Source organism: Notechis scutatus, chromosome 1 (genome assembly GCF_049901735.1).
Source record: "Notechis scutatus isolate UNSWTSFEM ecotype Mainland chromosome 1, rNotScu1.2, whole genome shotgun sequence".
NCBI lineage: Eukaryota > Metazoa > Chordata > Lepidosauria > Squamata > Elapidae > Notechis > Notechis scutatus.
In genome coordinates, this window is record NC_142009.1 from 1049056 (window position 1) to 1071813 (window position 22758).

At 56.3% G+C, this 22758-nt stretch overlaps 1 protein-coding gene and 1 long non-coding RNA gene across 6 annotated transcripts in view; one reads left to right on the forward strand and one right to left on the reverse strand.

Moving 5' to 3' along the window:
* The window catches only part of MYO1C (myosin IC), a 36178-nt gene extending 20520 nt beyond the window's left edge, over positions 1-15658 (reverse strand). Inside the window, exons 1-11 of one of the 5 annotated variants that reach the window (XM_087955452.1) lie at positions 15516-15655; positions 13037-13145; positions 4023-4175; positions 3136-3251; positions 2454-2652; positions 2040-2120; positions 1623-1802; positions 1262-1360; positions 1047-1160; positions 586-657; positions 306-425 (exon numbers count right to left, since the gene is read on the reverse strand). In XM_087955452.1, coding sequence (XP_087811578.1) covers positions 306-425; positions 586-657; positions 1047-1160; positions 1262-1360; positions 1623-1802; positions 2040-2120; positions 2454-2652; positions 3136-3251; positions 4023-4175; positions 13037-13093 — 1191 coding nt within the window. In that variant the 5' untranslated portion in view covers positions 13094-13145; positions 15516-15655. Of the gene's footprint in view, positions 1-305; positions 426-585; positions 658-1046; positions 1161-1261; positions 1361-1622; positions 1803-2039; positions 2121-2453; positions 2653-3135; positions 3252-4022; positions 4176-5305; positions 5716-10104; positions 10619-13036; positions 13146-13871; positions 14042-15515 lie in introns of those variants that run through there. The other 4 variants (XM_087955461.1, XM_026688944.2, XM_087955467.1 and 1 more) reach the window with 4 other exon arrangements.
* Positions 15659-15686: 28 nt separating this feature from the next.
* LOC148132645 (uncharacterized) lies at positions 15687-22297 on the forward strand. Its single transcript, XR_015747625.1, has 3 exons — positions 15687-16004; positions 18387-19332; positions 19998-22297. It is a non-coding gene; the product is annotated as an uncharacterized LOC148132645 (long non-coding RNA).
* Positions 22298-22758: the final 461 nt, after the last annotated feature.

The window sequence follows — 22758 nt, forward strand, 5'->3', positions numbered from 1 at the left end:
AGCCGTGGCCCACAACACCTGCAGGGGGGGGGCTTATCCTTGCCATTCCAGGCACCTGCATGCTAGCAAAGCAACGTCCTTGCAGCCGGTGGGTATCCTGTTTCCTTCCTGGGACATTTGGCTGCTTCATGGGGATGTTGAAACACAACCCCACTTTCTCTCATCTCCTTTCCCAGTTCAGAACCAATGACAGGTGAGCCCTGGCTATGAGGAAGAAGCCCCGAGGCAAGAGCTCCCTTGTGGGGAAACTGCGGGCCCTGCATGCACCTGGCCGCGTCCCCGGCAAAGGCCAGAGACCAACTCACCTTGTAGGCCAAGGACTTGTTTATCTTGCCCACCAGCCAGGAGAAGGTGCGTCCGTACACGGCTTTGGCCAGAGCGTCGCGAGCGTAGGAGGCCTGTTCCAGGCTGAGAGGGCTGATCAGCTGCAAGGAAGAGGAAGAAGAAGGAGAGGCGCCACCGGTCCCCTCACTGAGCTCTCGCTACGAGGACCAGGACCCTCGGGACCTAGAGATGGTCCCCAGGGGGACTGCCCGGCTACCCCCTGCCCCCCCACCATCGTCCTGCTGGCAACTCTCCTCTCACCTGCTCCCCCTTTGCAATGATCTTCTTGTGGGTCAGAGCCTCCTGCAGCACTGAATTCTCCAGGCCCAGGAGCTTCAAGCCAAGGAAGAAAGGAAGTGTGAGCGCACCGGCCAGTCCCTCCTGCGCCCGTGTCGCAGGGCTGGGTTTTGGGCAGAGAAGGTCCACCAGTAGCTGAAGGGGGCCTGCTGTGGCTGGGCTGCTCCAGGGGCGATCTGGCCACCCACCCACTCGGCCCTCTGCAAGTGGTGGGCAAACGAAGGGCAGTGCTGGCTGAGCGCAGACGACCCGCACTCGCCTCCGAAGCCAACCTCAGCTGAACCAGGGATGGCCTCAGTAAACAGAATACATTAAATTGCAAAATATATTTGAAAGCGCTTCCAAAGGCAGTTGGTACATTTCACTTCCCGTGTATTTTTTCATCATGGATAAAACGGAGGCCTGGAACAGATCCCGCCACTCACCCTGGCCAAGTATTTGATCTGGTTTTCTGTGGTCACTTGCGCACTGCCGTGTTCGTCGGTTGTAAATTGCACATTCCCCAAGTGCAACACGCTTGCAATGATACTCAGCAGATCCTGGGAAAGGAAGGAAAAGCCCTGTGAATCCAGCCCCGCCCCTAGGAGAAGCTTCTCCCAGCAGAGGGAGGGAGGGAGGGAGGCAGGGCCAGCCCTCTCACCTCGACTTCACTGTCGCTGAAGTTGATGACGGACAGTGCCCTGCGCACCACCTTCCAGTCGCTTTTGTCGTTGATGGAGGCAACCTTGGCGCACTGGCCCTGCGTGTAAAGGGGGCAGAACGGGCTCCTGAAGAACAGATCCCTGATTCCCTCTCCCCCCTCCCCACAGTACATGGGTGGCCGCATGTTGGGCAAGCAAGGCGAGACCAGGAGACACGCTAAGCCCACTCCCCTGGGAGCCGCATGACCGCCACCAGCGTGGTTTGAGGTGGCTGAGGCTGCAAAGAGCCCGGGGGGCAGGGGGGGCAGCAGCCCTGCAGGGGAGAGAGGGGCCCCCCCCCCCACCCACGGCTCCCTTTACCTTGACCAGAAACTGGTACTGGTGGGGGCTCTTCTCCAGCCCCAGCCTTCGCAGCAGGTCTTCCTCCCCGCCCTCCAGCAGCTGGTAGAAGATGTGGAAGTTCCTCTCGCCGTGATTCTGGTGCACCACCCGAGACTTCTCCAAGAGGTAGTTCAGGATGTGGCCCCCAATGGGAGCCCCCTAGGCAACCCAAGAGAAGGAATGGGGGCGCTGCTGCTGGCGAGAGGCCCCAGGGGTGGGGCTGCAGGGGTCCCAACGGTCAGCCCAAGCAGCAGCAGCAGCAGGAGGGGTGGGCAGGGAGCCCTTCAGGGACGGGAACCAGAGTCGGTGGGCATATGCCCCCCCCCCCGAGCAAAAGGCCGGAATTCCCTCCCCCCTTCTTAGCTGTCAGCCCAGAGCCCTCGTCCACTTGCACACCTTGTAATCAAACTGGACGTCCATGTATTTCCCAAACCGGCTGGAGTTGTCATTGCGCAGAGTCTTGGCGTTTCCAAAAGCCTGTCACAGCACAAAGCAGAAAAATCCAGGTGGGAACCTTGCAGCCCCCCCCCCCAAAGACCCAGGCCCTCCTCCCAGCCAGAAGCCCCAGTGCTACATGCTGCCTGGCTCCCTGGAAGAGGAGAGGGGAGGAGCGCAAAGCCATTCTTCTTCCCCCAGCCTGGAGACCAGGAGGAGAAGGGCCACGGTTCCCTCCAGGGAGCACTTTCTTGAGCTGTTGGGGCTGCCAGCTCCTGCCTTGCACATGCCACCGAGGAGGTCAAGATTTAGGCTGGCCTCTACACCCCCAAAGCAAGACCAGCACCCCCATTCCTCAGCGAGCTGCGGGGGTACCTCAAGGACCGGGTTGGACTGCAGCAGCCTGTCCTTCACTGTCTCCACCTGCTCGCTTGCAGGGCAGGTGACTGCATAGTACTGCAAGATCTTCTTGGTGGCCTCCGTCTTGCCTGCCCCGCTCTCCCCCGAGATGAGGATGCACTGGTCCTTCCTCTCCGTCCGCAGCGAGCGGTAGGCGTTGTCAGCGATGGCGTAGCTGCGGAGGGAGGGAGGGCAAGAGGCTGCCTGTGCTGCTCTCCCCCAGGAGCACATGAGGCTCCGGCTGTAGTCTGAGGGCTACTCGCTCAAATGCCCACCCCCCCGGACTTGGCAATCCCACCAAAGGGCAGGAGCACCTCCAGGCCTCTCTGCCACAAAGGGCTGGCAGGGGCAGCAGCCCAGAACTGGCAGGATAGCCCGGCAGGGTTTGGCTCCCACCAGGCCCAGTGGGGCCAATCCTGAAGCAGCAGGAAGGAGAGCGCTCGTCCCCCCCAACGCAGCTCCCCTTGCCCTCTTGACCTGAAGCCTTCCGCCAGGCGCTGCCCACCCTCCTCTCCAAACGGGGGCCTCTCTCCCCATCGTTCCTGCTGAGCTGCTCGGCCGAGGGGTGCAAATGCCCTTCTGCACCATTCGCTGGGCTTGGCAGTGCAGTGGAGGAGGAAAGGGGTGGGGATAGCTTCACGCCTGTTCAGGTACCCACAGGTGAGGAGAGACTTCGTAGAAGCTGACGCCACGGTAACGGTTCATGTGCTGCTTGCTGTAGATCTCCAGGTCCTTGTACGGGTTCACCGAGACCAGAACCGAGCCAATGTATGTCTGAAGAGGAAGCCAGTCCGGGGGGGGGGAGGGTCAGGAGGGGGCAGCAGGTGCCCTGGCTCAGTGGGGCTCCTTTCAAGGGGGCCCACAGCCCCCCAATTTGGCCCGAGGACCAAAATCCTGTCTCCTTTCCTTACGTGATCCGGGAGCCACAAGGATATTTTGGCTCCCCTCCAGCAGCAGCTTCCATTGTAACCCAGCACCTGCAGTGGACCGTCTTCTCCAAGAAGTGTCCCGTCCCCCACAAGCCCAGGAAGAGTTTCCCACTGGGCCGCTGGCCCCCAGCCCTGACCAGCCTAAGCAGCCACCGGGCCACCCAGAGCAAGGGGGCTCCCTGGAGCCGGGTGTCTCTTACCTTGATCCCAGTGCGAGGAGACCATCCCAGGCACCCAAGGGAGAGTTTTCACTTGGGGGCTGCCAAAGCCCCAGGAAGGAGGCCCCCCCCCCCGCCCACTAGGCCAAGCCAGATGCTCTGTGGAACCCTCTCCCTTTGGAGGCTAAAGCGGGCCTGGCCCAGTTAGCCTTCTGTCAGTCCCCAAAGGCCTGCCTCTGATCCCATGAGCCTGAGGCCGCGAATGCCTTTCCTGGCTGTATTGCTCACTGGTCAAGTATCTTGCTCCTCTGGATGTTTTTCGTGTTTTTATTGTTTTAAAATGTTTGTAATATTTTTAATTGCAATGTATTTTTGAATGGTCATTGACTGAGGTGGGCAGCTACAGAATTGAATAAATGAATCAATGAAAAATGAATAAGGTTGGCTACCAGACTCACATAGATGAGGTTCTCCTTGAACCGCCTGCGCAGGTTCTCGATGAAAGCTGCTTCGCTGGTGAAGTTTTCCAGCAGGACAAAGTCCTGGACTCCCACCCGGTCCCGAGCCGTCAGGGCGTTCTCCATCTCTGCCACGCGGGCACCGTCACCTGCCTGCCACAGGCACAGAACAGCCCCGCTGAGACACGGGAGCCTAGCCCAGCAGTCGGACGGACGGGATGGCCAGGCAGAGCTCCCCTTTCCCAGGCTGCCAGGGGCCTGCTTTCCACCCACCCCCGCCTCCCTGTTGCCCCCCACCCACTTTTCCCTCCTGGCTCCCCATAGGCCACTGCCATCTCTGAGTACCCATTCCACTTTCCTCTGCACCGGGACACACAGCCGCCCATCTCACCAGGAGTGACGGAGTCAAGTAAAACTATCATTATAAAAATATGGATAGTTATTAAACATTAAAAATATGGACAGCATTGTAAACAATATAGCAACCCTTATCACCCACATTAGGGGAGACACCTAAAAATGGGACGGGTTCCCTAGGAACCCCCCCCCCCCAACCCTGCTGACAGAACCGGGTCTTGAGGGACTTCCTGAGTCCTGCAGGCTAATTCTGCTGATTGCCAGCAGTTTGATTCTGACCAGCTCCAGGTTGACTCAGCCTGCCCTCCTTCTGAGATGGGTACACGAGGGCCCAGAGGGTTGGGGGCAACACGCGGACACCGTAAACTACTTGGCGAGTGTTGTCAAGCACTGTGAAGCGGTAAGTACCGTAAGTCTATTGCTATTAGCAGGGGCAGAGCAACCCAACTACAGTGGGGAGGCTTCCATGGGGTGGACGCCAAGGCAGAGCAGGCCTGCCTCCTGGCACCCATCAGCTGTGGGCCTCTGCAGCATGCCCTCCCTGCCAGGTCGAATAGCGGTCCCTGACATCCTTCTCTTTCCTGGATCCTGGAGCAGGAAAGGCCACGGAGGCATCCACCCACCCCAACGGCCAAACGCCCCCATCCCTGCCCAGCTTCTGTGGGAATCGGTGGGTGGCCCAGTCAATGAGGAGGCTGCACCTGGCACCTTCATTCCTTCAGAAAGCTCCCAGGGCGCGGAAGGGTGAAGCAAGGGGGCACCCCTTAAAGGGAAGCCACAACTTGTAAAGGGAGAGTGAGGGGGGCATCCCCCCACTCTCTCCAGAGAACCGGCACTAATGCCAGAGGGGGCCCTTCCCAAGGCAGGCGGAGCAAGGCCCGAGGCACCACGGCACCCGCCCTCCTGCCCCCTCCCCTCCAGCTCACCTCATGGTGGAACAAGTGGTACCCAGAAGGAATCAGAGAGCGCTTTTGCTGGATCTGCGACCACAAGCCCCCCACATCCATGGCCAAGGGCCCTGCCGAAGGCTTCCCAGAGAGCACCTGTCTGTCCTCCTCCCGTTCCAGCAGCAAGGAAGGCACCTCGCGAAAGAAGCCGGCACAGAGCACCAGCCCTGGAGGGAAGCCCACGTGCCCTCGCTGAATCTCAGAGGGCGCTTCGGGGGAAGGAGGTGCACCTGCGGCCCTCACAGAGGCCACCAAGCCAGCCACCTGCCAGCCGCTTTCCCCACTGAGGGCTGGGAGCCCAGTTGCTCCTCCCACCCAGGTGTGCCAGGGCATCTCCTGCCAAGGTGGGCAGGACTCCTCGCTGTCTCATCCCCATTGAGAGAAGCAGCATCTGAACCACCTTCCAGCCCAAAGTGCAGCACAGCCACCTTGCTCTCATTGGCCATCAAGACGGGAGGGGGTGAGCTCCATTTGGGTTTCTCCCCCCCCTTGGGGACCTCTCAGGGAACACTTGACTCAAGCCGGTGCCTGAACCCCAAGCCCAGAAGGCAACAGCACACTGCAGAAGACAAGGGAAGCCGGGGTGTCTCTGGCAGCAGCTCCCACGGGACCCAGGGAGGGGCAGCTGCACTTCATCAGGATGGAGCCCAGGGCGCTTGAGGTGTCAGAGCAGCCTGAAATAAACCATCCACAGCCCCAACCCACCTCCTGGCAACCGGGAGCCCTGGAGGTCTTCAACTAAAGAGAAGGATCCAGCACCCCCCAGGAAGGGGACTCCCAGCCAGTGTGGCCCTCTGGAGAAGGGAAAACATGCCCGAAAGGGAGCAGCCAGAGCAACCCAGTGCCAGGGCTGCTGCAGGCAGAGCCCCAACCCAAAGGAGGGAGGGGAGTAACCAGGAGGGTTCTAACCAAGCCCCAGAGAGAAGTGAAGAGGATGGCAGCCGGCTTCATATGTGGGGGGAGGGGGCGCAGGGCTGCCAGGCCCTTGGCCAGCTCACCCCAAGGGTTTGCTCCATGGAGCTTGCTTTGCCACGACTCAGGAGCCCCAAATGTGGCCCCCTGAGGTCTCAGCCACTGCTTTGCAATTTAAACCTTCTCCTTTCCAATAATCTGAACAACTCTGTCCCACCTTCTATAAAACAAGCCACAGACACAATGTTCTGCCTACAGCTGGATCAAGACAGACTACAGAAGAACAGCTGCAGGCCAAAGGGCCAACGTGCGCTTGAACCCTACACCCCCCCCCCATTCCTACTAATGGTCCATCCCTGCAGGGAGGCGTAGCAGGAACACACATACACACACTGCACCCTCCCTGGGCCGCTCAGATTCTTTACAAATGATCCAGAGGCCAAACAAAAAGGCTGTCTGGGAGTGACAGAAAACAGCTCAGAGGACAAAATGGCCTCCAATGGACTTCAATGTTGGAGCAAATCAGACAGGTTGGTGCCAATCAGGCACAAGCTCCTCATGTGGGGCAATGCCTGGGGAACCTGCCTTGGGAGAAGGGCCGAGGACAACGAGGGGACCACCCACCGCACAGGAGAAGGCCATGAGGGGCGGCAGCAGCTAGTGAAGGCAAAAATGATCGCGGGGGCATTCATACTGTGGAAAGTGCCCGTTTCAGTCTCAACGCCGGTGAGATGAAACTGCCAGTGCCAAATAGTCCTGGGCACCACGTTTTAAAGGGGACAGCTCCCAGGAGTGGGGGGGGGGCGTTAGAGAGGGCAGCCTGTCTGGCCTGCAGAAGAGAAAGCCGGGGGTCAGAGAGGGGGCCAGAGAGCAGCAGGGCCACTCGCCGCGGGACAACGGGGATCCTTGTTTCCAACAGTTGCTTTTAATCGTGCTGTAGATGGGCAACCAGAGAACTTATTTAAGTAAAACAATAAAATTAAAAGAGAGGAGTCGGACTGATGGAAGCTGCTCCTCAGAGGAACAGTCTGCCTAAAACTGCGGTCAAGTTCCCCTCTGGATGGCCAGCCCCACATTCTCTGGATTCCTTCCTGTACTGGGCAGGGGTTGGACTAGATGACCTCCTTGGTCCTGCTCACTCATGCGGTCTAGGATTCTGTAAGACAGCTGCTCCTCTGAGGCTCCCTGGCCAAGCACAGAGGCCGCCATTGTCGTCTTCAGCAATGTCATCTGTGGCACGCCAGATGTGGCACAGCCAGCCACCGAGACCGGCCGCGCCTCAGCCGGCTGTACTAGGGCCTGCCTCCTTCCCCTCCTGGCCGGCCAACACTTTCCTTTTAAGGAGAAAAATGCCTTTGCAGGAAAAGACGCTGCCTGCCTGCAACCCTTCCCCACGGTAGCGGTCCTCCAACTGTCCCCTCCAGGGAGAAGTGGGAGCAGCAGCAGCAGCAGCAGCAGCAGCAGCAGCCCACAAGGCAGGATCCTCAGCTGCCTGACTCTCTGGCAATCGGATGAAAAGACTTCTAGTCCTCAGGATCTCAAAGACAAGCGAGCGGGGGGGGGACGGGAGACTCCCCAGGGAGATTTGCTGGCCCAACCCCTCTTAGTGTTGGGGCCCTGGGGCTGGGCTGAGGGGCATACCAATCCAAGCTGTTTCTCTGAGCCCCCGTCCCCCGTCCCCCGCCCTGGGCAGCCTCCATTCCTTTCCAGGGAGGGGCACAAGAAATCCTCAGAGAGACTCTGAGCTGCATTTTCCACTGGAGGAAACAGGATTTCCTCACCCAGCAGAGTCCCAGGAAGGTGCCAAGAAGAGCCAGGGCTGTATAAGGGCAGGTCAGCCGAGGAAGGCACGGGGCTCCTCGTGGTGGGGGAGGGCCAGAGACACTGGTCAGCACAGGGGTGGGAGGAGCAGAGCGGCCCAGGGCTCATCCGCCACCTGGGCAGGTGGGCAGCCCAGGCCGGAGCTCTGAAAAGGGGCACCCTGCGTGCAGCAGACGCACCGGCTTTCACTTGGGCCTCCCCCAGGCAGGACGCGGGAGGCCTCCCCACCCTGGCTGCTAGAGCTCCAGGGACCAGCCTCCTCCTCCTCCTCCTCCTGTCCAAAGCCCACAGCAAGCAGACCCACTCAGAAGCCGCCATGTTGCCCCTGTGGAGACTGGCAACCAGCCACTGCCTCTGGGCACCCAAGGGCTTGTTTGTGCAGCACCAGGAACCTTTTCCCAGCAGGAGAAAAAAAGCTGCCCACACCCACACAAACACACCAAACCTCCAGAGCGGAGAAGCCCAGGAGGCTCCAGCCAGGCACACACACACACACACACACACACACCCCACCCCGCTGCCAAAGGACTCCCCAGGCAAAGGCAGCAGGTGACAAAGACTCGGGGGCGCCCTCGTGAGCTGCACCAGCTCCATCTGTGGCATTATCCCGGCTGGCTGTGGTTTTCTGAAGGGACCTTGGCACACCTCCCAGTTTAGTCCTGGGACTCCCCCCATCTGCCGCCGCTGAGCCTCACTGAGGTCGCCCAAGGTCTGTTGCGGGCCCATCCTCGACCCTCCCCAGGAATTCAGAGCCTCCGAAAGGGCAAGGAGCAGGCCTGCCGGTCAAAGGGGGCCAGAGCTGGGGGGAGGGGGGGGGAGGGGAGCTTTGCTTCCTGAAGGCAGATCCCAGGAGGTCTGGAAGGGTGGTGCCTATAGGGAGAAAACCCCCTATTGGAAAGCGAGGTGGGCCGGTTGTGAACCAGCCTGTGAGCCTGTGACCTATCTGGGAGGACTGGCACAGACCAACCCCTTCCCCTCCCCAAGGAAAGACAAGCGTACCTTGGTCTGGAGAGGAGTCCATTACAACCTGTCCATTACATGGCGGCTTCTATTTGCGCCATGCTACGTTGTGCGCCCCCTTGAGATCAGATTGAGTCTCACCCGCCAGGCTCTGCTGCTTGGCTGGGGGTGGGGGAGGGTGGATTGACTGACTGCTCCAACTCAGAAAGCTCAAACTGCCCAAGGAGCTGCTGATCCAGTTCTACATTGGAATTACTGAGTCCATCATCTGCACCTCTATAACTGTCTGGTTTGGTTCTGCAACCCAATAGGACAGACACAGACTCCATAGAGTAATTAGGACTGCAGAAAAAACAATTACTACCCACCTGCCTTCAATTGAGGACCTGTATACTGCACAAGTCAAAAAGAGGGCTGTGAAAATATTGTCAGACCCCTCACATCCCAGACATAAACTGTTTCAACTCCTTCCCTCAAAACGACGCTATGGAGCACTGCACACCAGAACTAGACGCAAGAGCAGTTTTTCCCCGAAAGCCATCACTCTGCTAAACAAATAATTCCCTCAACACTGTTCAACTATTTACAAAGTGTACACTAAGTGTATTACTGTTAATTTCTCACCGCTGCTTATCACCCATCCCCTCCCACTTGACTGTTTCCTAGTATGATTTGATTGCTGATTGTACCCTATGACTATCATTAAGTGTTGCACGTTATGATTGATTCTTAATGAATGTACCTTTTCTTTATGTATACTGAGAATATTTACACCAAGACAAATTCCTTGTGTGTCCAATCACACTTGGCCAATAAAGTATTCTGTTCTGTTCTGTTCTGTTCTAACAGCAGTTCTCAAGTCGCCCCCCCCCCCACCCCACATGTTCTACTCCCTTCCACCCATCTTTTAGTTATAACCTGTATTTCTATTGCAATGTCATTGTTATTTTACACAACACAGACGTGGTTTTATTTTGATCAGTCTCCTCACAGAGAGATGACTGGCAAATAATAATAAACTAAAATAAAATATTAAATAATAAAATAAAATATATAGAAAAATAAAAAGATCAGCCCAAACCCACCTTTCTCGGGGAGTGAGTGACGCCGAGAGGGACCTGCACCTCCCCATCAGTAAAGCTGTCAAGGAGGAGGTAGGTCTCCCAGCAGATCCCACTACAGAAGAGGGCCAAATGTGCTGCTATTAAATGGATCCTGAGCTTTGTTGAAGCTGTAGGTGATGTTTCTTGGCAGGTAGATGACTTGGAAGAGGATTTAGAAATATGATTTACCACCTTTGCAGAAGACCCAGAATTGCAAACTCCTTAGAGGAAAGTATCCAGATTCAGTTGCCACTTGAAAAAGCGCCATGGCCTGGATGGCTGAGAATCTCCATAGTTAACCAGATTCAAGAGGAGCTGGAAAAATTGATCAAATCCAACAAGACAATTTTCAATAATGACAAATGCAAAGTCTTGTTATTTGCATAGGAAAAATTAAAGCCAGGAGCATAGAAGGTGAAGAGGGGAGGGATCGGTGCAGCGAATCTAACTGTCTTTGTAGGTCACAAATTGAATGGGAGCCAAAATCGTGTTGCAGCTGCAAAAAAAGCAAACACAATTCCAGACAGAGAAAGCCTCTGAACAACAGGGGGACCCTCTGAGGGGCATGTGGAACACGGGACGGAGAAGACTGCAGGGAAACATTACAGGGGCCTTGGCATCTCTGAAGGAACTGCTACATAGAAGACAAGTAGAATGGTTCAAAGTTACTCCAGAGAGCAGGTCAGGGGGTATTTCTTGCCTTGAGCTTGGGCTTACACAGCAAGGAAGCAGGCTTTGCTTGGAGAACACGAAATGTTTCAGCTGCCTAAGAAGCGGCTCTTTAGAGAGCAGCCGCCGGAGATGCGGGAGGCTGTCCCAGGCCACCCCCCAGGCTCTCTTCCGGCTTAGTTAGGTCCCACTTCGCAAACTCCCCCCACCATCAACCCGAGGGCCAAGGGGACAGGCCAGAGCTGCTAGGGCCCCGCCTGCAGCCAGAGGCAGACCAACCTGAGTGCGCAAAATCCACCCCCACAAAACACACACACGTACACAAACACCACAGGAACAAGCCATAGGAACGTCCATGCTCTCTGACCAGAGGCTGGTCAATTAGTTGCAGCCCAGAAAATGACTGGCGGTTTGGAAGGCCTTCCAGGACGGCTGGCACTGCTACCTTCATTTACCATTCCTGCTGGCCAAGCCTCTTCTTCGGCTAGAACTAAGACAACTGCAGGCGGTCCTCAATTTACAACAAACAAAAAGTACAACAGCCTCATAAAAAAACAACTTATTATCCATCTTTAAAGTAGCCACCAATCCCGCAGGCCCTGTGATCACGATTCGGATGCTCTGCAATTGTCTCGCATTTACGACGGTGGCTTGGGGCCGGGCAACTGCAGGTTACAGCCTTTCTAGATAGTTTCCAACAAGCCATCCAAGGGGAGGGGCTAGTTTCGCTTAAAGGCGGCAGTAGAAATGGTCGTAAAATTAAGCCTAGCCACACGATGACTCACTTGACCACCACATTGCTTAATGCCCAAAATTCCCATCCCAATTGCAGTCATAAGTTGAGGACTATATATACCTTCTGGAAGAGAAGGTGCCGGGGGCCTTCTGAATGCAAGACCCGGGCAGGGCAACCGTGGAAACAGCCAGACGCAACCCTCCTCTTCTGACCGCTTCCCTTCAGCCACTGTCCCTAGTTCTTCGGTGGCCGGGCCCCAACCCTCTGAGCCACAGAAGGCTCGACAGGCAGTAGCCCCGGGGATCCAGTTTTGCCTTAGGAGCAGCCCCCTTTCTCCCATTTCCCAATGGGGAACAGCAGTAAGAGGCAGCCTGTGGCAGGGGAAGGCGGGACCATCCATCAGGGCTGGCATCCAGCAGAAGATCCCTTCATCTTGGAGGGGCTCAGGTGGATTCCCTGCAGACAGGATCCATGGGCCCAAGCCCAGGAGAGGGACAAGAGGTGGGTGGGGGGGGCACTGAGAATCCCCCCAATACATTCCCGACTGAAGGCAGTGCAATTGGAAGGAACCCGGTTCCCTTGGGAGCCAGGAATGCGATGCGGCTGCTAAAACGGCCAATGGGATCCTGGGAGCAGAGAGCCACCTCTATGCTCTGCCTTGGTTAGGACCCCACCTGAAGTTCCTATTGGGCTCTCGGCACCCCAGTTCAGACAAACCGGGGCAGACGGAGTTGAGGGAAACCTGGAAACCTGGCTTGTGAAGGGTCAGTTAAAGGATCTAGCTAAGTTTAGCACAGGAAGGGACGCCGGACAGCAAACATCTAAAGGATTCAGGCAGGAGAGGAAACGGATGTCGCCCCAGAGGGCAGGACCGGGCGCAATGGTTGAAGCTGGAAGGAAAGAAGGTCCGAAGAGCTCAGGAAGGACCTCCTGGCTGTGTGAAGGCAGTTCTTCTTCCCTGTAAGTCTTCCAACAGACAAGGGACACCTTCTGAGGGACAGAGAGATTCCAATTGCGCGGGGGGGGAGATTCTCTAAGGTCTCTTCTCATTCACACTCGGGGTGGATTGCCCCTCGGTGTGTGTTTCTGACCTGGAAGACTGGGCGGGGCCATGGGGACCCACAGCGCTTCCTGACGTCTCTGGGTAAGGCAGCTCACTTCTGAGCCACTGCTGCCCCCTGCTGCCAGAGCACTTCAGAGGCAGAAGAGGCTGGATGCCCCGCCCCCCACAGCCCTGTCACTCACCAGGGCCCCGCCATTGCATGTCTCACCAGCCTGAAGGGTTTGCCAAACCACCACCTGCCCTGCCCACAAAGATGACTCATCGCCTGGATGAAAGTGCCAGACAGAGTGGCCTCTGCTGGCCTAAGCACATATAGAGGATGGGAACTTCTTCCTTTCTGAGGGTCCCTGCCCCCCCCCGCCCCCTCCCCCCAGCTGAGCTAGACCAAGAACTTGCCAAACTCCCAACCAGCCACTAGTGATCCCCCCACACACAAACACACTCACACAGCCATGGCGTGGGCAGCTCATGCAGGGCAGTGGCCGGGGGCTCCTCCTTGGCATAGCAAAGTCCTGGGCTGGTCCCGGGCAGAGAAAGCAGCTGCTGGGCTCCACACTAAGTGGTGAGATACAAAAACCTCCTTGCTGCCAGAGCAAATCCCGCAAGCCAAGCCCATGGAATGCATGGAATGCAGCTGCCTCCCTCCCTCCCTGGTGTGTCTGTGTGTGTGGGGGGGGAGGCCGGAGTGCCGGCTGACATTAATCCCACTTTCCAGCCAGACGGGGAGGAGCCCGGGGGCCACTTGACAGGCAGTGGGGGAGCCGAGCCCAGGTGCCCAAGTCCTTGGGGGCAATCTGTGGGCAGAAGAAGAGGGGCTATCGGAGACCCTGGCAACCTGCCTTTTGGGGCACAACCCTCACCCAGGTGCTGTTGCAGCCACCAAGGAGCAAGCACTGGAGCACCCTGGAGAAGGCTGCTGCCACACTAGCGGCCAGGCTGAGCTGCAGCACAGAGCAGATTGGGGGTGGGTGGGTGCAGACCAGGGGAACAGAACCCCCTCCCCTCCCACTTGGTGGCTGCCCTTACTCAAGTCTCTGGGGCGGTCCTCTGGAATGCTGAACCCGCCCGAGCACACAGACAGCAGCAGCCACGCCCAGCAACCCCAGCTCCTCCCTCCACCCCACCCCAGAGCCCTGGGCAGGGTCAAATTCCAGACAAGGCCCACGGGAGCGAGCGAGCGAGCGGGGCAGTCTTTCCCTCACCCCACATTCTCAACCCACACGTCCAAGGTTTCCTCATAGGGACCCCAATCACCCCACCCTGGAGGGCCAGGAGCCTCACCCAAGCCACCATTGGGCCTTTCAGCCAGAGATCCCATTCATGGCTGCCTGAATCCCACAGGGTGGGGGTCCCGGCAGAAGACAAGACCACTCCGCTCACCCTGGGAGCAAGTCCAGAAGCTGACTGGAAGCTCCCTCCCTGGCTCCCTGCCCTCCACCTGAACTACTCAACTGTGCAGAAAACAGGACAAGTAATTCTATCCAAACAACAGCAACCCCCATGACCCAGGCAGGTGGGGGATGGGAGACCACCGGGGAACCCCAAGCATTTGGGCGAGACTGGGAAGTTCGACAGACAGACAGACACACACACACACACACAACCCCCACAGGTGGCAAAGGCTTCTTTTGCATTGCCACCCAAAACAGGGAGAGGGCATATGCCCCCCCCAGCCGTTCAGTCAAGTCATTGGTCTGGAGGTCGGGCAGATGCTGCCCCTCTTTCTAACATTCAGGGAGAAATTCAGAGGGCTCGGAGACCCCCCTAAAGAGCTCAGCCGGGGTCATCCGAATAGTCTGTGCCGAACTTCGGGGGAGACCACAGTCCCCGCCAAAGTCGCTAGCCAGCCAACGAGAGGCGCGGTGAGGACTCGTCCTCGGCCGGCCGGGGTTCACGGGCGCCCTTCGCTTCTCCGGGGCCACTTCCCGACCTTCCCACTCGAGCCCACAGCCCCTCAGGGGTTTCCCGGCCCTCTCGCATCCACTCCCTGCTTCGACCTTCCAGACCAGCCGGGGCAACCGAGCGCCTCCACCTGGCGGGCTCCGCTCCCCCGGCCACAGCCCGAAGCCTATCAGCCTTGCCGGCAGCCCTCCGCCGGGAGACTCCGGGAGGTTTCCTGAGGCAGTTGGCGGGCCGCCGGGAGAGAGACCGCTGGCGAAGATGGGCCGGAGCTTCGGTCCGACAGGGCCCGGCAGCTGCTCTCTCCCGAACTGCTCCAAAGCGGCGGAACGGCCAAACCCCAGTAGGATGCCCGCCCAAGCGCCCGCGCCCGAACTGGGGACCCTCCAGCGGCGCCTTTGCGGGAAAAGGCTCGGAATCGCCGCCACCGGCCCACCGGCCCGCTCGAGGAAGGCAGCGCAGGGCAAGAGAGGCCGGGGAAAGCAAGCGAGGAGCGGGCCGCGCCGAGCCGTCCGACCCCTTCTGGCTCGGTCTCCCGGATGAGCCGGAGGGCTGACGGGGCCGCGCCACAGCTGCCAGCCCTCGGCCGCGCTCCGGCCACCGGCAAGGCGCTCTGCTCGGGCTCGCCCCGGACCCCGCTGCGGGCGCGAGAGCGGCGGCCCCTGCAGGCCCAGCGGGAGGGCTCGCCTCGGCTTCCCCTGGACGGAGGGGCGGCGGCCACGCGAGCAGCCCAGCGGCCAAGGCGGAACCGGGCGGGAGCGGCCGAGGGAGGAGGGATGGGCGCTGCTCGGGCAGGGCGGCGGCCGGACTCCTCCGCCGCTCGCGGGCCTGGGGCGGGGGCGGCCTCCCGGACGGCGCGGGAAGGCCGCGGAGGGTCGGGTTGTTGCCCGGCCGCCGCTCCGCAGAGGCTGCGAGGGCGACGTCGCGCCGAACTGCCGTCCCGACCGCCGCGGCGGCTGCTGCACGTGGAGGGGCGGGGCTGCTGCCCTGCTCAGGGACGGCGCTTCGCCCGCCGGCGCGGCCTACCTGGTCCGGGAGGCGAGACGCGCGAGGTCCAGCTGCGCTCTGCCCGCCGCGCCCTTCTCTCTCGCCGGCCAGAGGCGCCCGGCGGGGAGGTGGGCGCGCGGAGCGGTGGGCGGGTGGCGACGGCTCGGAGGCCGTCCCTGTCGGGCGGAGCGACTGGCGGAGCGCGCAGGCGCGGCGGCGGCGGCGCCTGGGCACAGAGCTCTCCGAGGCCGCGGCTCCTCCCGCTGCAGGGCGAGCGCCCAGACGGGACCCCGGAGGCCGGAGGCCGTTCCCGCTGCCGCCGCCGCCGCCGCGGTGGGGCCCACGCGCGTGCGCTGCGCCTCCGGGACCTCCGCATTCGGCGGCTGGTTGCGTGCCTTTCTGAGCCCCGCTGCCAAGGAGGGACGCCAGCCCGCCTGCAGTTGGGCACCCAAAGCCCGGAAGAGATCCTGGAAGACGAAAACCTTGTGAACTCGGCGGCTGGCTGGGTGAGGCTGGGCCTGCTTCCCGGTGAGCGCAGGAGCGGAGTCGGAGAGGCCCGGGAACCCCCGAGCCTCGCCCAGAGTCTGCAGGCCAGGAGAAAGGCGCTTGCACCGCACTTCCACCCGAGCCCTGCATTTGCAGGAGCGGCTGAGAACGCCAAAGCTCTCCCAACTGCCTGGTTGCCTAGCTTCCATCAAAGGCTGTCTGCATGCTGCTTTTTGTTTAGAAAACCACTCCGTAGCACTTAATGCACAAGACACACAGAACTGTTTGCCCTGGGTTCATCCCATACTTAGCAGCCCTCCTCTAATGCCACTTTTAATCCAACTTGATGCTCTCTGGTGCGCAAGGCCAACGCCTCCCAGAAGCTGCTGGTGGGTCCTGCCAAGTGGCCTCTGTTTTCCACAGCAGCCTCTACGCCCAGGGCCTGATTCTGCCAGCAAGCCAAGCAAGAATGGTAGGGCAAAGCTTGCACGCTTGGCTCTCAGAGGCCCTCAGTTGCACACCCATTATTTTTCCCAGCTCATAATGCTGGTAAGAGAGGGGGTTCCTTCTGCCACAAGTAGGTGAGCCCTCTCTTCTCTTTTTTCCTTCCGTCCAAGGTTGCTCATCTTACAATAATCCTAGGCTGCTCACAACAAAACCAGTACAAACAACAGCAAAACAATCCTGTCAGCTGTGCACAAAGCAGCATCCTCCCCATCAGTTCCACCAACGCTGGCCCCTCCCAGCCCAAAGCCCATCTTCCTGGCCTCCCAGACCTCAGGAAGGCTGCCCAAAGGGCCAGGGCAGCTAGGGAGAAGAAGGCACACCTCCAAAGTCGGGGGAGGGACCCAGAGCGCATCTTCCCTCTCCAACCTGGGAGAGGCTGCCAATAACCAGGCTCTGTGACGCTCTTGGCTTTAAAGGTGAGAAGCAGCACCTCTTTCCAAATCTGGAGAGAAACAGCCTGTGGTGAAATGTGGGGGAACCAAAGGTACCACATTCAGTTGTAGACCCTCTGGTCTTCAAGGGCAGCCCCATCTGAAGTCACCCAGTCTGTGATCTTCCTCTTGCAGTAGTGCCAAAACAGGCTGGCATGTCAGGGAGGTTTGGGAAGGCACAGAGTTGGGACCTGGTCTCTGTCCATACCCTTTGGTGGCAGCTTAAACGAAGGGGATCTTCCATGGCCCCTTTGGCTGCTAAACACCTGGGGACGGTTGCAAGGATCCCTAAGTGATATCTTGAATTACTGAACTCAGAGGCTGCTTATCACCGGTCCTTCAGCAACCTTCGAAGATAAGAGGGCACTGAATGAATGGTGGCTTTGACCAGTCCTCAGAGTTCCAGCCATCGCAGCACCCTCACGGTCACATGGTTGCCGTCTGGATGCTCGGCAGTCTCTTCGCACTTACGGCCAGTTGCCAAGCACCCTCCTCCAGTCATGTAATCCCCATTTGCAACCTTCTATGCTGGCTGCCCCAGGAAGTCAAGGAGGGGAGGTGGCAGGGATGATTGTAAGTTGCTGGGTTGTGTTTGACCTGGGGGGGGGGGGAGCTGGGGGGCGTGGCCAGCTCGATGTCCCTCGTGTTGGAGGTGCCTGTGGTGGCCCAAGCACTCTGGCAGCGAAAACAGGTTCCCGAGCCCCATTTTTGCCTGAGACAGCCTCCTGCAACTCTCTGCCCGTGAAAATGGAGCTCGGGAGGGCCGTCCACAGTTCCTGAAATCCGTTTTCATGGACAGAGGCATCACAGGCCAGTCCTTCATTGTTTCCAGGGCAGCCCCATGGACCAGATCTAAGCATCCTGCAGGCCAGATTCAACCCCCAGGCCTTGAGTTTGACACCCCTGTTCTAGAGTCTCAACCCCTTTTTTATATTGTGGCAACCAAAAGTGGATGCAGAATTCCAAGTGTGGTCTCACAAAGGCATTATAAAGTGGTAGTAACACTTCAAGTGATCTTGATTCTGTCCCTCTGTTTATGCAGCCTAGGACTGCATTGGCTTTTTGGGCTGCCGCCACACACTGCTGGCTCACCCTTAAGCGATTGTCCACTAGAACTCCAAGGTCCATCTTGCAGCTCCTGTTGTTGAGCCTGGTCCCACCTGTTCTATACCTGTGTGTTTGGTTTTCCTTGCATAGCAATACCACAATACTAAGGGTATATACAAGCACCCAGAGATCCTTTTCTTAACGTCTGTTAGCTGTTTGCACCACTGATTTTCTGCTTACTGCTCTAGCTTGGGAAGGTCATGCTGAAGCTTGATGCTGCCCCGAAAGCTGTTTTCTGTGCTGCTATCCTTGTGGCCTCTGCCAATTTTACAGCACTATCTTCTAAGCCTGAGTCATTTACAAATGTATTGAATAACACTTGTTTAGAAATGCAGTTTGCAGTGCGTCATTCAAGACTCTGTTGTGTTTTCACACACAGCCTTTGACAAACATTCCCTGGATGCTCTTGCCCAACCAGTCCTGGATTGGATGCATCTGATGGTAGCATAAGTCCAGCCCACATTTTGCCACCTTCTCTATTCGGATCGGACATATAATATGGGTGGCTCTAAGTCCAGACACGCAACAGCAACATCTGCTGCATTTCTCTGGTCAACTCCTTGAGGGCTTCCCAGGGAGTTTGCATTGGCTTGGTATAACTTGTTCCTGATTAAGGCCTCCTGGCTCCTGCCAAGAAATTAATTATTTTCTAGATGTTCACTAAAGTCTCCTTGATAATATGTTCCATTGTTCTGCTTGGTAACAACAGGGCACTATTCCTGGCGGAGTCTGGCCAGCAGCGCAGGAGAGAAAGAAACAATTACTTTTTGAAATTTGGAGAGTAGGCTTCTGTTTCAGAGCCATGTTCTCATTGCAGCCACATCCTGACTGAATTCCTGTATTGACTAGAACTAGATCATAGGATCTTACAGCAGTTTGATCCATTCATGAATGAGCCTGTATGGAATATTGAATATAATAAATCTTACCAAGAAGAATGAATGATTAAAACCCCCAGTATCTGCAATTAGAAGGCCTCTTTAAAAGCTTCCTGTGCTACAAATAGTTTCCAGTGATCCTGAACCAGGTATGAATCACCTGAACAAATGAGGACAATTTATTTTCTGGATGTAGAAAAGTAATAGTCAAGCGCTCATCACTTTTTAGATTTCATGCCACCAAAGGAGAAGATCAGAGGTTGTATTCAGCAGATTCTGACCAGTTCTGGAGAAGTGGTAGCGGAAATTTTGAGTAGTTTGGAGAACTGGAAAATCTCACCTCTGACTGGCCTTGCCCCCATCTATTCTCTGGCTCCCATCAAGTCCCAGCTGATCAGTTGGGTCTTCTTTTGTTGCCCTGCACAGGAGAACGGAGCTGGAAATCAGGTTAGTGGGGTGTGGAGGGAATGGGGATTTTGCACTATATTCTTCCCCTGCCACGCCCACCACACCACGCCCACCAAGCCACACACCCACAGAACCGGTAGAAAAAAAATTTGAATCCCACCACTGGAGAAGACGCAGCATTTGTAACGAGCTTTCCTCAGCCTCAACTTGCTCCCTGTTCCTTCTCTCTTGCATGGAAGCTGCATGGAAACTGCGCCAGTTGCCTCCTGGGTTGCTCCTGAAGATCCCAAAACCGGCTAGACGAGTCCAGGCCACGCTGCAGGGCCGATTGGCCCTTTCCTGCATCTTGTCCTTCCCACCCAGGCGGGGAAGACCAGTCCTTCTGGAAGGCCAGTTGACTGGCTGCCATGTGTGGGTGGGTCTCTTCCCCTCTCCCTGGTCCTTGGGTCCCTGGCCCCTCAGATCTTTGGATACTGGGGGGTGTGTGTGATCATACCTCTTCCTGGGCATTCTCCTTGGATTCAAATTCCCCTCCCTCCCCCCACTTCCCGACGTTTGGTTAAAGCAAAGGGGACACTTCGTTCCTTCTTTCCATGGGGGGTCGATAGAAACTTCGTGGCGATGAAGACAGTGGCAGCTGGTAAAAACTAATCCGCGTAGCTTCGTTGCCCTGTGCGTGTCTTGACATAAAGATTTCTTTTTAGAAAGGGAAAGGGATCCCTGGCAGTCTGCAGGAAGTGAAAGCGAGCGCCTGAGCTGGAGCCCAAAGGACGGCTGGGAGATGTGGGGTCTTTCGGGGCCGCCCCTGAATCCAAGCTGAGCAGGACTAGGAGCCCTGAGCTGGCAGAAATCACAGATCCAGGGGGGTCCTTTGGAGCTTCTTCATTGGTGATCCTGGGAAAATGTCTGGTGGCCACCGGGCTTCCCTGGGTCATTTGGCAGGTCCTGCATTTGGCACTGCCACGTGGACAATTGTGGCTTGGCTCATTTGGGCACAATGTCCTTTTGAATCCAGCCTCATTAGCCAGCAGCTCCAGGAAAAGGACACAGAGGCGCATTCTGCCGTGTCAGTGCCGCGTGAACGAAAGTCCACTGCCCCCTTCACCAGACCCCCTTAGGCTTGCTGAAGAAAGGGCCCTGGGCCAGATTGCAGCATTTCTAGGTCGGTGCATCACCATTTACACAACTTGGGCCAAGTTCCCACTGAGTTCCACCTCCCAGTGCTGGATGGCACTTTCCCTCCTCTTGTGAAAGATTTCAAGAGCCTCCTTGGCTTTCTGTGTGATATCCACAGCTTCCAGAACGAAATATAAGAGATTTAGGTGTAAAATTGCAGTGGGCATTGAATCAGAATATTCACAAGGTATTTATGTAGCAAGCTTGATTTTTCAAAACAGCTTGACAAGCTCATTTTTTAATATCTCTATAAATTTATTAACTGCCCATAACGGCCTAGTAGGGAATGTAGCTTCTTGAAGTTAAGATTAATAAAAACATGCAAATGTTTAGGACAAGAAAATCTCACTGGACTTTCCACCACATCATTAAAGCATGGAATACTCCTACACTAAAAGTAATGGGATTTAATTTTTCAAACTTTAGTCAATTGGAAAGTGATGGCTTAAGACCACAGAGACTGTTTGGAGCATTTTGTAATTACAAGTTTTTATTTTTATTTATTTTTATTTGTCAATTGCTTACAAGATAATAGGTATAAGTAAAAACATAGTTATGAATACATGGATACATATAAGAAAAATAAAAAATATATAAAAGAAACAATAGGACAGGGACGGTAGGCACGTTGGTGTGCTTATGCACGCCCCCTACAGGCCTCTTAGGAAAGGGGTGAGGTCAATAGTAGACAGTTGAAGTTGAAGTGGAAGGACTGAAGCTTGAGCAGGCTACCCTGTTCCATTCTGGATGTCCAGCCTCCTCTTAGAAACCTCCAGGGATGGAGCCCAGGTTGGGCTGCTTTCTTTCTTTTGTGTGAAGACAAAAGCAAAGAATGAAGGAAGCAGCAGCTGCTCTTTCTCCCTGATGCCGGGTCGCCTCCTTGCCATCTTCTCCCATTAGTGGAATAATAAAAAAGCAGCTTGAAAGCATAAAAACGTTTCAGGGCAGAGCAGAGAGAAAACGGAGACAAAGCAAAGGGCTGCCTTGTGTGCTGCAGCTGTCCAAATATTTACCCCAGAGATAAGCATTCCAAAAATACCAGTAATTTATTTTTGCTGGTAAAAGTGTTGGAGCTTTTTACATTTGGTGACAGGGCTGATGAACGTGGCCAGGAATTTCCCCCACAAACTAAATGCAAAGCTCTTGAAATGGGTGACCTCTCAGTATTGCTCACTAGGTGCAGCCTTTGCTGATCCTTTGACTTTGCTCTTAGACGATGTCCATCTAAGAAGGGGTGCAGGAAATCCATCTCTAATCATGACTTGTTGCAGAAGATAACATGCTACAGTATATAAAAGATCTTTGCAGCATCTTATATATTATGATCTGCAGTTTAAGTTCTTTTGTATTATTATGAACAAATCAACAAGTAAGCATATATGATCTGAAGGCTGTGCAAATTGTAAAAAGCCTACTGGCCTATTTACTGGAATATTTTCCCAGGTTTAAAATCAGTGTCATGTAAGCTTTATAAAACTAATTTGGTAATTTCCCCATTTTAAAGGAGCTCAGAATCTTTGTTTTACCTTGAAAGCAGTGTGGTCTTAAAAATTGTCAACTTTGAATCGTTGCCACACAATCACAGTTGCCACACAATATGGGGGAGGATGAGGGGGAAATAGCTAGACTGTATCTAGACAAAACAAATGACAGTTAGAGGAGGAGCAGAAGTGGTTGAGGGAGCCTGCTACCTGCTTTGATTGGGCAATGTCACCTGTGACACCTGGGAAGGGAAATTTTTGCTCTTTTAATTAACTGCAGGAAACTTTTAGAGTGGGTTTTCACTGGCTGTGCCGATTTGATGTATCCAGTAAACATGTTCTCTGAGAAACGTTCCTGCCTTGGGGTTCTGATTTCTTTAGATGCGTTACTTGGAGTGGTGACCATTAAACCAACTCTGCTAACTTTCTGCTCCATCTGGAGCCGGGCTCCAGGGTCAGCCCCAGCTGCCCTCCCAATTTTCAAGGGAAGACTCGGGGAAGACCAAGAAGGAGCCAGAGGGGGCCACCGGCGCCAGTGCTGCCCATACTGAGAGCCAACAAACTGCAGTACTGCTGGAGCAGGCTGCCCTCAGCGGGGACCCAGAAGGAGGCACCGAGCCGAGTGGGACCTCAGATGCCAGGGCTCAGGCCAGGATCCTGTTGATATCCACACAGAACTTGGCTGCTCTCACTCTGCGCTGGAGAGTCAGGAGACCCATCAAGTTGGATGAACCGGGAATGGCAACACTGGAGAAGGAGTCATGCTGTGACCAGGGCAGGAAGCAAATTAGGTTGCCGTTCAGCTCAG